This window comes from Hyperoodon ampullatus (assembly GCF_949752795.1).
Source record: "Hyperoodon ampullatus genome assembly, chromosome: 6".
Lineage (NCBI taxonomy): Eukaryota > Metazoa > Chordata > Mammalia > Artiodactyla > Ziphiidae > Hyperoodon > Hyperoodon ampullatus.
In genome coordinates this window covers 2,384,581-2,400,689 of record NC_136919.1, presented here as the reverse complement: position 1 = coordinate 2,400,689, position 16,109 = coordinate 2,384,581, and the positions used below count along the sequence as shown (strand labels likewise).

The following is a 16,109-nucleotide window of genomic DNA, read 5'->3' as shown; positions in this document are numbered from 1 at the left end:
GAGCTTACAAAAGGGCATCGGGATGTGACCGCTTGTTTTGGGATAAAGGTTTTGATTCCTCATAACCGCGCGGGGACACCCTCCGAGCACCGCCCCCCCCGCCCGCCCGCCCTCACCGGCCCCCAGTCGGAGACTGTCCACTGGCGGTCGCAAGGGGGCCCCGTGCAGTCCTTCTCCCCCACAGGCCTGGTGTTGGGGTCACACAGTGTCTCATCCTCCGAGCAGCGGATGTCCCTGGTCACCACGCTGCGTTCCCCACACTTGGCCGTGCACTGCGGGGAAGCCGGGGTGAGGGCGGGGCCGCGGCTGCCCGAGCAGCGGCGCAAGGGCCCTGCGCCCGGCCCCCAGTGCCCCAAGCCCCCGACCCCACCCAACGCCCCAACCCGCCGACCCCCCCACCTCCCAGCCCGGCCCGGCGCGCTCTGCGCATGCGCACCTCTGACCACTCAGACATCTCCCACTGCGGCCCGCAGGCCGGGTTCCGGCACGTCTTGCGCTCCTCGGGCCGCACGGCTTCGGCCGCCTCGCACAGGTCACTGTACACGGAGCTGTCGAAGCCGGGCGAGAGCATCTTCCAGCAGCGCACGATGCGGAACTGGTAGCCCTCGCCGCAGGTGCGCGAGCACTCGCTCCAGCTGCTAGTCTCCCACCTGCCTCGGGACGGGCACGGCCTTCAGCGACCCCGCCCTCCTCCCGCTGGCCGGGACCCCACGGCCCAGCTCCTCCTTCCCTCGTGGGGTCCAGATCCACCACGGGCTGTCAGACAGGAAGCGGGCCAGGCCCCATAGCGAAGCTGTTGCCGTGACGACCCCCGCCTCCCCCGCTGTAGGAAACACCCGGGTAGGGTGGTGAGTGGGCACCCGAGCCTGCACTTGGCCGGCCGGCCTGCCCAGGAGCCCTCGTAGCCTCCACCTGCTCTCACTTCCAGACCACCTCCAGCCACTTGAGGGAAACAAAGGCCCGGCCTTGTTCCTTTGCGGGCGCTGTTCCCCCCTCCCCGAGTGCCTTCCCCTCCTGCCACTGCACCCTTCTTCCTCCAACTGGGGATCCTGCCTCAGTGTCCTGGAGCCCCGAGCCCCACCATGGGGGCTCTCTCTGAGGGGAAGAGCAGACCCCCCATGGCCGCACCCCCAGCTTCTCACAAAGGAGCAAACGCACAGGGAGCAGCGGCCCCAGGACGGAGCAGAGGCCCCGGGACGGACCAGGACGGAGCAGAGGCCCCGGGACGGAGCAGAGGCCCCAGGGTGGAGCAGAGGCCCCGGGACGGAGCAGAGGCCCCGGGACGGAGCAGAGGCCCGAGGACGGAGCAGAGGCCTCGGGACGGAGCAGAGGCCTCGGGACGGAGCAGAGGCCCCCGGGACGGAGCAGGACGGAGCAGAGGCCCCGGGACGGAGCAGAGGCCCGAGGACGGAGCAGAGGCCCGAGGACGGAGCAGAGGCCCCGGGACGGAGCAGAGGCCCCGGGACGGAGCAGAGGCCCGAGGACGGAGCAGAGGCCTCGGGACGGAGCAGAGGCCTCGGGACGGAGCAGAGGCCCCTGGACGGAGCAGAGGCCTCGGGACGGAGCAGAGGCCCCGGGACAGAGCAGAGGCCCCAGGACGGACCAGGACGGAGCAGCGGCCCCAGGACGGAGCAGAGGCCCCGGGGACGGAGCAGAGGCCCCGGGACGGAGCAGAGGCCCCAGGACGCAGCAGAGGCCTCAGGACGCAACAGGCCAGAAGAAAAGAGGCTGTGAAGCTGCGTCAGAGAGCAGGGTCCACTTGGCCTCCAAGGCCGGCCACCCTTGGGCTCATCTTGGGACCATCATGATCATGACCCGAAAGAGGACGTGCTTGGGGCTCAGCCTCGGACCACCTGTGAGGCAGGACAGGAGGCCTGGGGGGCTGGGAAGACGGGGCCTCCCCCGCAACCCGGACACCCATCAGCCTGGAATTTCGGGAATAATCCCTTTGGGCTTCTTAAAATTCTAGATGCACCGAGTAGACCTGGGGGCGGCAGGAGCAAAGAGTCATGTTCAGAATGGTTCTCAAGCTGCAGTGGGAGTCACTGATTGAGCGCCAACTGTGTACAAGGCCTAGTGACAGATTTTACCGCAAAACGTGGGAAATGACGCAGGGACCGACGGGAGGCCGGTGCAGGCCCCCTCGCAGACCTGCGGTCCGCCTGGGTGACGGAGCAAGGTGCAGACTCCCGCCCCTCCCACAGGCGGGGGCAAAGCAGAGCCCCAGCACCCCGCCTCCCGCCCCCCACACACACCCGGCTCGGGGCCTGGGTGGCAGGTACCTGGGCTGGCACTCCCTCCCTGCACAGAACTCCTGGACGGGCTCAGGCCGGGTCAGGGCGTCGCAATAGCTGTCGTCCACCTCGATGCCATCGTAGCGGACGCACATGGCGTACGTCGACATGACCCCTGGGTTCAGGACAAGGGAAGGGCCAGGTGAGCCAATTGTGAGCACCTTGGAGACCAGCAGACAGGCCATGTGACCATGGGCGAGTCACCCGACCGCTCAGCGCTTCCCGGTTTAAATCGGGGATAGTGACAGTTACCAGCTGACAGGTCTGCAGGTGGAGCCCAGCAAGGACGGCTTTGTGGATCTGAACTCTCTCCCCGTCCACGTCCCGTGGCCTGACCTCTTCTTTTTGCACCCTTACCCCATCCAGCCCAGGCTGGGCACCGAGTTTATGTGTCACAAACCCTGGGTTTTGAATAAACTCAGATTGGCCCTCACAGAGGCACAGAGGCAAAGCCAGCCAAGTGTCGCTCATTTCCATTCATTCAACAACTACCCATCCATGGATGGATGGATGGATTGGTGGGTGCGTGGATGGGTGGATGGATGGATAATCTAACCACTCCAGCCCTTTCCAGACTCCTCAGATGTTATATTGGATCTTCAGATCCTCCCTGCCCTCCCATGGCATGTCCTAGTCCTTATCAAACTCCCTCTTAAACTTTCTTTAATCATCATTGTGATTAAATACCTGGTACTCTATAAATCCCATCGGGGGACAGTATGTAAAGGGCCAGCCCTCAACTAAAATGATTAATTCCTTGACCCCCAGCTCCACCTTCTGCTTCTCTGGTCTTCCTCCCCTGCACCCCGTGCTCCGTACCGAGCTGGCACATGGGCCAAAGTCGCTACACAGTGGGTGGGTCCCTGCCAAAGAGCCAGGATGACTCAGAGAGAGTGTTAGCATTGGGTTGACGTTGGTGAAGTCCCCAGGTGAGGTTAGGGTTTGTGGTGGTTGTTATTACTGGTGTGTGTGTGTGTGTGTGTGTGTGTGTGTGTGTGTGAGAGAGAGAGAGAGAGAGAGAGAGAGAGAGAGGGAGGGGGAGAGAGAGAGAGAGAGAGGGACCCACCCTTCCTGAATGATGGAGGGAACAGAACCCTCCTCACTGGGGTCACCCTTCCCCCAGAGGGAAATCGATTTCCCCGTAAACCAAGGGCCCCAGCCACCTTGCGCTCCCTTCCCAGCGGCGCGTGTCTGAGAGCCGGCGGCTCCTGCCTCTCCAAGCCCCAGCCCTGGACGGAATGAAACAGCCTGGGAAGCAGCCCACATGGGGGTTTTTTCTTTTTTCCGTAAGGGACGAGCCAGGTTGCAATCACTGGTGCCTCTCTGCCAGTGCTGGGCTGTGTCGTCTTTAGCCGTCGCTGAGGGGGAGACTGGCTTCCTGGCCAGGTCTGCTCAGAATGTTCCAGGCCTCAGAGACACCAGCTCTGGGGCCCAGGGAGGTCCAAGTTTAGGGACTCGCAGCCCCTCAGCAAGTGCCTGATTATTCATTCCCTCCTCGTCACCGAGTGGAAACACAGCAGGTCCTGATCAAGAGAGACGGGAATTCTGGTCCCAGCCCAGTCTCTCGCTGGTGGGGTGGGGGTGACGTGAGTGCTGTCAGACTCTCTGGGCCTCGGCTTGCTGTTCATCCCCACAGTGGGAACCCCCCAGGGATGCAGGGGAGTCAGAGCACCAGTCGTCTGGACACCCACCTCCCTACATCAGTCTCGAACGCGGTGCTTTTCAAACCTTCTTACTGAGCCCTTTCAGACCGAGCCCTTCCTCTAAATCAAAGGCGCAGAGAAGCCCGACACTGCACTAGGGGGGCCTGCTCTGCCTGAGGTGCGTGAGCTCGGGGCCCGCCCGCCCCACTCCCCTCAGCCTGCGCCCAGGAGGTGCCAAGAACAGCTGGAAGTCATCACCTGAGGCTCAAGCTAAGAGTCCAAACCAATTCACCTACATTTCTACCGCTCCCAGGAGCGTCTTTAAGGAAAGGAAAGAGTGCTTGCTGCCATGGACACAGGAGAGCTGCTGTGTGCCGGCGACATTGTGGATGTTTGCACAGACACCGTGGCCCACGGACGGTCTGTAAACCACCCCAACACCGGCCCGGCCTCAGCACCCGGTACAGTGGGATTTGGAGAAGAGCCGGCCACAGAGAGTGCGGAGGTCCCGTTCAGCAGGGACCCGACTCCACCACCACTTCTGCCGAGCGCCCCCTGTGCCCAGCTTGGTGCCTCTGCGGTGACGGGGAGCTCACTCCGCGTCGGGGCCGCTCACGCCAGTCCCGGACAGGCTCGTCCAGAGGAGAGCACGTCCTTTCAGCAGAGCCCAAACCTGTCTTTCTCGCGTCCTTTCTTCTTTCGTCCTGCTTTGCTCCTCGGGCCAGCCAGGGCAGGTCTGCCCATACCCTGCCCGGCCACTCTGTGGGTATTGAGAAATGGTGCCATGACCTCCCTGGGGACCATCTGTCACCCAGGGCCAGGCTCAGACCCCTCGCCACAGAGGCTGCTTCGTCCTGGAGGGAACTCAAGCCATGTCACCTCCCCGGGCAGCGATGTGTCTGGGAGGAACAGGAGACGCTCCCAGTCACGTGTTCTGTGACAGTCCTGGCATGCGTGGGGTCCCAGGGATGACATCGGGGCTCCCAGTTCAGAACAGGACCCTGCGCCTGGGGAACAGGCCCTCAAAGCAGGCTCCTCCAACACCCATCCCAGAGCTCAACCCTGTTCTCTCGAAACCAGCAGCAGCGGTGCTGGCCGTGGTGCCCGCTTGTTGAGCTTTGGCCACGACAACTTACTTGTTGCTTCGTGTCTAGCCCTGGAACCACGTTTGGAAAGGCGGACATCCCATTTTACAGGTAGAAAGTGGAGTCGTGGAGAGATTAAGCAATTTGCCAAGGGCATGGGGTGTGGTGGACCAAATAGCACATCCCAAGCGTTCACCACATACCCCACAAAGCCTGCCTCTCGCCCTCCAGGATATCAGGGGGCCAAACTCAGCCTGTCCCATGCCCTGCTGGGGGAGGGGCATGTAAAAGGAGGGGGCCCCAGATTCCAACCCAAGACGGAGGCCTGTGGTCCACTCAGAGCCCTGCAGGGCCACCTCCCCAGCTCCTCCCTCGGGCCCTTCTCCTGAGATGCCAACCAGAGCTGCAGGAGGTGTGACCACGCCCAGACCACTGGTTGCCCAGGGTCCAGTCAGTGGCTTGCTAATTCTTCCACACTGGCCAGAGCATGCAGGGGCCATCCAAAGCTCTGGCCAGCTGGGGTGGGAGTGCAAGGGCAGGGTCGGGGGCATCATACATTTTGAGTGGCAGCAACTCCTGTCTTGCCCAAACCCAAACACGCAGTTGCAGGTATAGATAAGGTGGCACCCAGGGTCTCCCTACATTTACCACAGGTCCTGGACCTGGGTCTGGCATCTGACCTTGCAGCAGTCCCCAGGGGAGGGGACCAGAGCTGGCAGCAGATGGAGCCCCAGGCCCTGGGCTGTAAGCCAGAAGCTTGCTGTGGTGACATCCAGCCATGTGAGCAGACATAGGTTCAAACTCCAGCTTGACACTTACTAACCCCATGTGTCTGTCTGTCCAGGCAACCCCGGGGGTCTCCATTCCTCTCCTGCTTCCTCCCTGAATGAGGTCCTACAATCCCAACAGTTCCCTCTGCCATAGACCACGTGGGTCTATTTCCCCCTCCGACATTTGCTGTAAGCAAAAGTAAAATCCTCACCACCTGAGATTTCTTACTTTTTAACCAGAAGGATGTTTGTTCTAACAAGGTATGATATGGAGAATGACGAGGGAGCCTTTGGGGGGCTGCATGACCCCCAAGCGGCTGGACCTTACCGTGGTCCAGCACATCATAAGCACAAGGACATCCAAACTGCCACCTCATCGCACTGCCTCATGGGTCAGGAAACTGCTAGATAAGCTCCCTGTGGGCAATGTGGGGCTACAAGCAAGTGCATGGCCCCCTAAGCCCGGCCTCACACCCACCGGGGAGGTGGGCTCAGCGGGTGCCGCCCTTCGGCACCCGTCACGGGTACCTGTGGTGCAGGTGGAGCTGCAGGGCTCGTGGGACGAGAGCTTCCACCGGTACATGTCCGCGGGACTCACGCCTTGCTTGCGCGTCTTGGGCCTGGTCCTGAAAGCAGGTGAAGCAGAGAAGGGGGTGAGTTTCATGGGAGGATGTGGTCTCATCCATGGGGCGTGGTTGTATACCTGTCCTGAGCTCCAGGCAGAATCGCCACCTGTCGGGGTCCCAGTGCCCACCGTCTAGAACAGAGAAAAGGGAAGCAGCACCCACGGGGCAGCGGGTTGTAGGACGGAACGGACAGTGGCATTTTCCGTCTCGATGACTGCCTGAGCTCACTGCCCTGCAGCTGTCAGAGCACCTTCGGGGGCTGGGGGTGAAGGAGCTGGGGCTCCCCAGCGTCGCAGTTTCTCCTTCCACACACACAGCCTTCTCGCTGTCACCCTCTAGCAGGGTCATGCAGATTCCTCCTGCCCTCTCCCCGGGAAGGGACCGCAGAAGCACCTGGTGTGCTGAGAAGGTGCCAGAATTCTCTCCCACGGCCTCCCTCAGCTGGGATTCTGACTGAATGGGGCACACTAGCCATTGGGCCTCCGATGATCAAAATAGAAAAGCTCAGCTGCAGACGGGGGAGTGGCCGCGTCCCCTCCAGACGCCTCTGCCCAGGTCTGCAAGGGCTGCTGTGCAAGGGAACGCCGGGCTGGGTCCCCGCCAGCGACGGGCTAGGATTCTTGGCCAGAACTCAGACGGCCCAGCCAACTATTGTTAGGACTGTTTGCTTCTTTGAACCAGTCGGTGTGCTGGGGCCCAACCTCCGTATCCAACGTGCAGGCTCGTTTTGGACTCGTCAGGGGCAGAGGGAGGTGGCGGCAGCTCCCAGAGCCCGGGCATCTGCTCTGAGATGCAGACGGCTGAGCTTGAATGCGGCCCATGGAACCCTGCCACCCCCAGAGCCGGCAAAGGGGATGTGGTGCCATGGCCCGGGGGGACGGCACACCCCTGAGACCCCACCGCCCAGCACCACTTCCCTTCCTGCCCAGAGGGGCTGACTGAAGACCACCCTAAGCTAAGACCCTTTCACACTCGCAGGTCCTTTCCGTGGGGCTTTCTGTCACCCCGGAGGCCAGGCTAAGACGAGGGGTGCAGGGCATCCATTCTAAAAGGCTTTCCAGTCAATTCTGTGATAGAGACATTGGTTTGGATTCAACTGGGAGTTTACTGTTTGTCTTCCAACTTCTGGAATTTCACAAGTGGATGAGAATGGCTCTTACATTTTACTTTTGCATAAATGTTGCCCTGAAGACACATCATGCTCTGAGAACCAGGAAATAGTCTACCCACGGACCTTAAGTAACGAATTTACTGATGTGGCTACATTAACCCAGGAAGGAGGGAGAGAGGTGAGGACAGGGAGGGGAAAGCCGAGGGCAGCCGGCCACAGGCGGGCGGCTGGGACCCCTCACCTGGTGGCTTCACCACCACGAGCCTGCCCCAGCCTTTCCACGCATACGGGGTAAGGGGAAGGTCCTCCTTCTCTCCTCCTTAAAAGTGAGCGGGAACTTTAAGATGGGGCGCTCCACCCACCCAAGACCCAAGCATCTCAGAACACGGGACCCGTGGAACCTCCCTGGGGAGGAAGAGCCTGATTCTGAAATGTGCTGATTGGGTCCCCCACCCTCCTTTCAACAGCTTTAAATTCTCCCCAAGAACAAAAGGGGATGAAAAGATCCAGCCCCTGCCCAGCCACCCCACCCATGGAGAAGCCGTGCCATCTTTATCTAATTACACCCTCCTGGGCCAGCAGGCAGCGTGACTCATTCTGGAGAGACAGCAAGCAGTTCAAAATAACCCTTTGGGTTTTAAGCACCAAAGGTATTTCTGGGGGGACTGCCCACATGGCATTGCTCGGGGAGCACCGCATAGACGCCTCTCCTGCCTCTCGAAACGTGTATTTGCACAACAATGCAACGCCTAAAAGACTCTGTTCTCGGAAGTGGGGCCCTGGGGAGAGAAACACCCAGGAAATCGCTGAAACCACCAACCCTCCACCCGCCTCCATCTGGATGGAAGATAGTGCCCTCTGATCCGAAAGGCTCGGACCGTCTCAGCCCTGGGATGCCTCAGACCCCGCGTCTGGACCCTTTCCCCAGGACCACCACGTTTGTTTATAAAAGGCTCATAAAGTGCTTTGCTTCCCCGCCACCCCCGATCCAGGCTGAGAGAGGGACCCTGTGTCTCTGTGTCTCAGACGATTTTTCCCAACGCCAGCGTCTGGTGTCGGGGCGTCCCTTGATTGTTCTGGGCTGTTCTGAGAAGGTGAAAATAACCTTTCCTTTCTGGGCTGCCCCTTTGATTTCACCCTCTCTGAGCAGACGCGACTTCCTGTGTTTGGACAACTCGCTGCGACAGGGCTATTTTGGCCTGGCGGTTTCCCCCCCACCCCCCCACCCCACCACCTCCCTCAGCCCTTTATCTCCAAAGACCATCTTTGGTCTCTGGTCCGAGGTGTCCTTTGAAGCAGCCGGTGGGGGAGCCGCCCATCTCACCACGTCAGGACTTTCTGAGTGCTGACCATCATTGTACTGGTTCCTGCATCCCCCATGGCACCGGAAACCCAATCATTCCCCTTCGGGCCCAGGGGTGGGGTGGGAGTCAACTGGGATGGGACAGGAGACATTCTTTAAAATGTGACCTAAGGACCCAAAAGCTTGTGCCATGACCTGGCCTAAGAATCCTTGAGTGCCCGAGCCGGCGGGCCCTGAAGCATCGTCTGACAAGCCTCTCGCTCAGGGACGGGGAACTGAGGACCAGAGAGGGTCACCGATGGGTCCAGGTCCCATGGGGACGGGGCAGGGAGGGGAGAGAGTTGGGATGGGGACCCACTGGCGCTTTCCATGCCTTAAGCCAAATTAAACAGCAGCCTGTGTGCCACCCTGATAAACCCATTCATAGAGGGATGCTGACCATCAGGTAGCTAGGCTTCTTCACACTGGGTCATGGTCCCAGGAGGGCCCCTTCCCCACCCCGGAGGCTCCGTGTATTAATGATCTTTCCCATTTACTGGGTCCTCACTAGGTGCCTTCAGCGCTTCAGCACCAGATAGAATTCAATCCTCTGGACAGCCCTGGGGGTGAGAAGAGCCCTAAGTAACTGGCCCCGGATCACCCAAGCAAGTGCCGGCTGATTCTGAACGCCCCTCTCAGGCTCAGAGCCTGTCTCGCCCTTCCAGCCGCTGGATGCCACACACCCCCGAGGCCCTCTCCCTGCATTCTGAACCCGGGTCAGGCAAGCAGATGGCCTAGATGGACCCTATGGGAAGAAGGGCCACCACAGAAGGCTCCAGACCTCCCACTCTGTCCACCTTTGCAAAGAATTCCACCCAGAGCCTCAGACTTGCCCCGGACGTGCCCCGGGTATCTCATGGGGTCCTCGGAAAACAGCTTGAGAAAGAGGGGGGCACCTCCTGTGGGCTCAGGAGCCCAGCTTCCCTGCTCTCATCCCCGGGGAAGGGAGTCGCCTCCACTCGCCTCACCTCAAGAGTGAACTGCAAATCCTCCATCAAACTCAATTCCCCAAGGATGCCCACCTCTGCATCCTCAGCCCTGGCTAGGGTTCCACTGGCTTGGTGTCTAAAGCCAAGGGGTTTGGGTGGGTCCTCAGAAAACAAGATAAAATAAAACCCAGTGCACTTGGACTTCCCTGGTGACACAGTGGTTAAGAATCCGCCTGCCAATTCAGGGGACACGGGTTCGATCCCTGGTCCAGGAAGATCCCACATGCCACAGGGCAACTAAGCCCATGTGCCACAACTACTGAGCCCGCGCTCTAGAGCCCGTGAGCCACAACTACTGAAGCCCGTGCGCCTAGAGCCCGTGCTCCGCAACAAGAGAAACCACCGCAATGAGAAGTCCGTGCACCGCAACAAAGAGTAGCCCCCGCTCGCCGCAGCTAGAGAAAGTCGTGTGCAGCAACGAAGACCCAATGCAGCCCAAAATTTAAAAATTAATTAATTAAAAAAAAACAAAAAAGAAACGGGCTTCCCTGGTGGCGCAGTGGTTGAGAGTCCACCTGCCGATGCAGGGAACACGGTTTTGTGCCCCAGTCCGGGAGGATCCCACATGCCGCGGAGCGGCTGGACCTGTGAGCCATGGCCGCTGAGCCTGCGCGTCCAGAGCCTGTGCTCCGCAACAGGAGAGGCCACAACAGTGAGAGGCCCGCGTACCGCAAAAAAAAACACAAAAAAACAATGGGCTTCTTCCTGCCTCCAGTACCCGCTCGCCAGCAGGGGTGCTGAGCCTGGCTCCGTCTGTTTAAACCAGCCTTGCTGCCCTGTTAGCCTGGAGAACAGGGGAGTCATCATCGGCCCAGGGACTTGTCCTCTAGTAGGGATAGTGGAGGCCTGGAGCCACCCTGCTCCCAGCTGACCCCAACCCAGGGAGGCTCCTGGCCTCAGACTCCTCCAGGGCCAGCCACGACTCAGGTGTCCCCAGGTGTGACTGTCCAGGCCTCCCCAGCGTGTCCTTCACTCTGGACTCTCTCCCACGGCCTGTCCCAGGGCAGCTCCAGCCCCACAGCAGAAGGCCTTGCTCCTGGTGCCTGACTCGGGGCCTGGCCCCTGGCTGGGGGCCCCACTGAGCCGTCCCCCAGTCTCCTCCCTGGCCAGCAGGGGAGGTCGTCTTGAGCCACCCCACCTTCGGGGAACGTTATGGTCTCCCGCGAGAGCTGTCCCACCTTATGCACAACGACCATGTGTGCAGTGAGTCTCCAGACCGAGAACCTAAGGACCCCAAGCCTCCAGTCTCTGAGCCCCAAGGACGTCACTTACCTGCCTCTCTGAGCCCAATACCCCTCCCTAATGCTAAGGCTGGCTGTGATGAGAACATGTCTCTGTGCACACGGAACACTTAGCCCCAAGTGCTCAGAACTGTTCACCTCCTCCCCCTCTGCCCCCCCGTTCCCAGAATCACATCACACATGGGCACTCGGCACCAGCTTTAGCCCGTAGACCTAACTTGTGGAAAAGATGCTAAAACCCAGGCCTCTGACCCCCTGCTCAGATCCGCGGGGTGAGGCGGGGGGGCCCTGGGCAGGGGCGGCTCTCTCCCACCTACCTCCGTCCCGGCCCTCACCCGGCAGCCCCCAGAGAGGACTGGGGAGTCGCCTCCTACCTGGCCTTCTGCGTCCTGTTCCCAGCCAAGGCGGGGAGGCTGGCACTGGCGTTGGGGAACGGGGCCTCGGAGGAGGTGTTGGCCACTCTGTCAGTGCTGAGCTCCAGGTAGGACCCGTTGAGCAGGTAAGCACCGGCTCCCTCGTTCTCCTCGTACTCGACGTAGAGGCTGTCGGCCGGGGAGCCCCTCGGGGCGCCCTGTGCAAAGATGCTGTTGCTGGTCTCATTGAGGGGGACCTCCTTGGAGTCGGAGCCCGCGTCCAGGAGCTGGTCGGAGATGGCGTTGGCTGAGAGGAGCTCCTGGGAGGTAAAACGGGCGTCGGCCTCTTGGTCATCCTGGTCTCCCGCGAGAGCCGTCCCGGTGGCGTTGCCGTCTATGGGGGAGATGGAGGGCTCAACCTCCGGTGCCCCCTCCTGGAGGGGCAAGGGCTGCCCTAGGCAGGGGCGGAGCAGGGGGGCTGCAGCAAAGACCTGAACCGGGAAGCGTCCAGAGGCAGGTTTCCGCCCGACGAGCGGGCACAGATCATCCAGCAGAGGCTCGCGAGCCGGCCTGGACAACCTCTTGTTGGGGAGCCTGCTTGACCTCTGCCGCGGGTTGAATAGGGTTTCCCCAAAATTCACATCTGCCCCAAACCTCAGAATGTGAGCTTATGTGGAAATAAGACCTTCACAGACACACAGATCTCCAGATGAGATCGTCACGGACGCTAACTGCAACGCCTGCTGTCCTTTTAAGAAGAGAACACGCAGACACACACGGACGCAGAGGAGAAGCCATGTGAAGACAGAGCAGAGTCTGCAGCGATGCGGCTACAAGCCAAGGGATGCCTGAGCCACCAGGAGCTGGAAGCGGCGGGAAAGACCCTCCCCTGGAGCCTCCAGAGGGAGCACAGCCCTGCTGACACCTTGATTTTATTCCATAGACTTCTGGCCTCCAGAACGGGGAGGGAATATGTTTCTGAGGTTTTAAGCCGCCCAGTTGGTGGTAGTTTGCTGCAGCAGCCCCAGGGAACGAATACCGCCTCTAAAGTGTTTCCTACTTGAAGACTCTGAGGGTCTTGGAAACTTGCCCCCCAAGTCAGTGAGGGGATTCTTCTCAAGTCTGCTCTACCCTCCACCCCTCAGCAGGGCCGATGGTCCAGCCCAGCCCCGACGAGTCACTCCACGGCACTCAGGAGCACAGCCAAGCTGCCAGCATGGGGTCAGGGACTGTGACCCACCGCTGCATCTTCAGCTGCGCCTCCTGCGGCTTCCCCTGGAGCCTGTCCCGCCAGGCTGGCCCTTGCTGGTCCCCTCACCACCACCCCCCTTTCCTATACCCTCCCCTGGCTAACCCTTACTTGCTCTGGAGCCCTCAGGTCAGGGGTCACCCTCTCCAAGACCTCGAGGTCCTCCCTGTGCCCCTCAGCTGCCCGTCATTCCCTTCCAGGGCTCTGGTCACACCTCGCATGCTATGCTGTCTGTCTGTCTGTCTGTCTCCACCGAATGAGCGAGAACGGGCTATGGGGTCAGACCATCCTGGATTTGCCCCAAGCTCCCCTGTGGTGGACTGTGTGATGTGGGCAAGACCTCTCTCTCTAAGCCTCAGTCCCCCCACCTGTCAAATGGGGATAACCATACCCACCTGGAAGAAGGTATGTGCAGAGGGTGTCTGCTAAGGGCTGGCCCTAGGCCTGCCCGGTCAGCCTGCACGGAACTGGCACCTCTGTCACCCTCTTCTGCAGGTGCTGGGTTCTGAAGACCCTTCACCCGAGGCCCCTCTCCCTAGGAAGCCCCGCCCCACCCCGCCCCTCCTCCTGGTTACCTCGGAAGCCCTTGCCCCTGGGGGGCCCCTCGCAGGCCCTGCCGCTGGCCTGCGCGCACACCTCGTTGGTCTCCTGGCCTTTGCTCAGACCCAGCTCGATCCCCGGGCCCCGGTGGCCGAACAGTCGGTTGTCCAGGCCCAGCTGCTCCGAGGAGGCCTGGCCGTAGAGGGAGCCGTTGTGCTGAAGGAAGCCCACCAGCCCAGCCCCATCCAGCTCCTGGCTCTCCGTGCTGTCTGAGGTGGGCTCCGAGAAGCTGTAGTAGATGGGCTGGATGCGGTGGGCATGCGGCGGCTCCAGCAGCGTGTACTCAAAGGTGATGGAGGGGCTTTTGCCGTTCTGGTTCCACACCTGGGGGGGGAGAAGAGGTGGGATCCCGGCCCTCCCTCACCCCAGCCCCTTCCCCACCAGCCTGAGTGGCTGCTGAGGCCACTGCCCACAAGCCCCTTGAGGACAGAAGACTCTTGTCCCTGAGCTGCAGAAGGGTTTCCTGCTGAGGCCTGCAGCTGAGTCCTTCCCAGGGACTCACCCTTGACCGAAGAACGCTGCCACAGCCACCCAAGGCTATGCGTGGCCCCCGGGGCAGTCCATGTCCAAAGACGGGCGAACACGGCCCGGGAGCGGGCAGAGGGAGCCGTCCACCCCAGGCACAGGGAGTGAAGGGTGCGTGGGGTGCAGAGAACGTCTTAAAGGTAATCAAACCAATTAAAACCCAACCTGCATTTTACTATCACCACGTGCCAGAAATCCCAAGTAGTAAGAGTGCACTGTCCCCACCACCTTCCCCCCGGAGGCCCCCACTGCCAGCCGAGCGGAAGTACCAGGGCCCAGGCCCCTGAGGACCATCCCAGCATCAGAGCTGACTGGGGGATGGGCTGAGGTTTCTGTCGAGACTGCGTCGCCCCCCAGCTTTTCCCCCTGCCTGTCCTGCTCCCCCGACTGAGTGCTCGTGGGTTTTTTGAGGGACGCCGCCTAAGTCAGCTGGTGTCAGAAGCCCCAGGAAGCAGCTCTTAAATGGGAGTTTGGAGCGGGATCCCCCACCGGCAGGTGTGACGCGAGCCCTCCCTGGTGGTACGTGGACCCCTGAGACCCTCCCAGGGGTCAGGCTGGAATGAGACATCAGAGGAAGAAAATGCGCTTTGGGTGCCATGTCTCAAGCGTTGGAAGTTGGCTGGGCTTGGGGTGCACCTTTGGGGTGCACCTTGAGAAAGGAGAAAGGTCTTCGGAATGTGGCGCTTTGGAGATAGACAGTGAAAGGCTAGGGTGACATCACCACCAAACCTCCAACCTAAGGCCAAGCCAGAGGGCCTCCTAGGTGTTACACAGAGACTCGCATGTCCTCCAGCAGGGCCAGAAAAGGTAGAAGAAAGTCAGAGAGCGGGGCATGTTGGCTTCTCCACCTCGCCAAGAGCCCGACCGCGAGGAGACTTGGGGCGTGGGGGTCTGAGTCAATCTGCTTAAAAATTGTGAAATCTCAGATTCCCCTGAATCTCTGAGCCTAAAAAGTGGCCATTCCTCGCTGTTAAGGCCAGCACCTGGCCCTCGCCTGAAGACGGTACGGAGACCTCTACCTCCCTGAGGGCCTTGTCCACCTCCTCCCCGGGCCACCTGGCTGATGGCTCACGTTAAGTGCCCTCTTCACCTACTCAGGGGAGCCCCGGGGCTGCTCGGGGGAGAAGGGGCCATTGGCAATGACCCTGCAGAATCAGCCGCGGCAGACAGCAGAAGCCGAGCCTGGATGGGGGGAGTCTCTCCTATGGGAGCCCTGGCTCAGGATGGAGGAGGGACCACGCTCGCGAGCGCCCCGGAGAAGGTGAGGCCGACACACTAAGGGGAGGACCCGTGCTGGCACCACCACAGCAGACGACGGAAGAGGGAGGAAAAGGCTGGAAAAGCCGCCAGGTGACTATTTTCTGCAGAATCACCTGGAGGATGTTCCGGCCGCCACAGTGAAAGGAAGCGTGATGGTGAAGAGTCACCAGCATCACTCAGGGGGGCACCTAGAGGGATGGGGTTGGGTGTCCTCATAGGCCAGGGCCAGTGGCAGGAGGTGCTAGTACAGAGCTGAACTGTCCATGGCAATCAGAACAAGGGGGCTCGGGTACTGTAACAAGCAACAAGGTTGACACGGTAGCCAGGGAGCTTGAGCCACCTTTGGACACGGCTAACAGAACACGGGACTCCTAGGGGACAAATGCACGGGCCCAGAAAGGGTTCTTCTCAATCGGTATGATCGGAAGAAATCGGGGGTGGATGGTCACAAAGCAGAGGGCAGCTGCCACATGCGAGTCACAGTCCCTGCCCAGTTTCCTGGACCACTTTTTAGACCCAGAATCTGCTGAAGGATGGAACAGCCAGGTCCCCGGGAAGAAGGACCCCCAACTAGTCGATATGGTCATGATTCCCCCACGAAAGACCCCACAGCTATTTACTTGGTGAGCTGCTCAGTGGAGAAACGGGTAGACATTGTGGGACCAGGGTTCAAGCTATCATTGTTAACCAGGGACCCAAAGCATCATTACTGTCCCCGTTACGGTGAGAGCACGTGATGACAAGTAATGACCCAAACAAGGCCCAGGTCTGGTTGACAGTCTATCCGCCGGATCCAAGGCTCACCCAGCCCCCAAACGCATAACTGGGAGTCAGCAGAACTCTCCTGTTGGCTCCTTGACCTGGGCGGGGAGTAAATCAGAAACCATATTGCATCCTGGGGGGAAAACACAGAGGTTAGTGCCGCTCAAAGACCTAAAGGATGCAGGGGTGCTGATCCCATCATAACCCCCATTTAATTCAACAGTTTGGCCCCTACAAAAGCAAGACAGGGGCTTCCCTG

At 60.6% G+C, this 16,109-nt stretch overlaps 1 protein-coding gene across 1 annotated transcript in view; it reads right to left on the bottom strand.

Moving 5' to 3' along the window:
• The window catches only part of ADAMTSL2 (ADAMTS like 2), a gene marked incomplete at its 5' end in the record, with an annotated part of 32,857 nt that overhangs the window by 4,689 nt on the left and 12,059 nt on the right, over positions 1 to 16,109 (bottom strand). The window contains 6 exons of the mRNA XM_079706211.1: positions 117 to 272; positions 437 to 650; positions 2,283 to 2,409; positions 6,321 to 6,418; positions 11,476 to 11,848; positions 13,279 to 13,627. Coding sequence (XP_079562337.1) covers positions 117 to 272; positions 437 to 650; positions 2,283 to 2,409; positions 6,321 to 6,418; positions 11,476 to 11,848; positions 13,279 to 13,627 — 1,317 coding nt within the window. The remainder of the gene's footprint in view (positions 1 to 116; positions 273 to 436; positions 651 to 2,282; positions 2,410 to 6,320; positions 6,419 to 11,475; positions 11,849 to 13,278; positions 13,628 to 16,109) is intronic.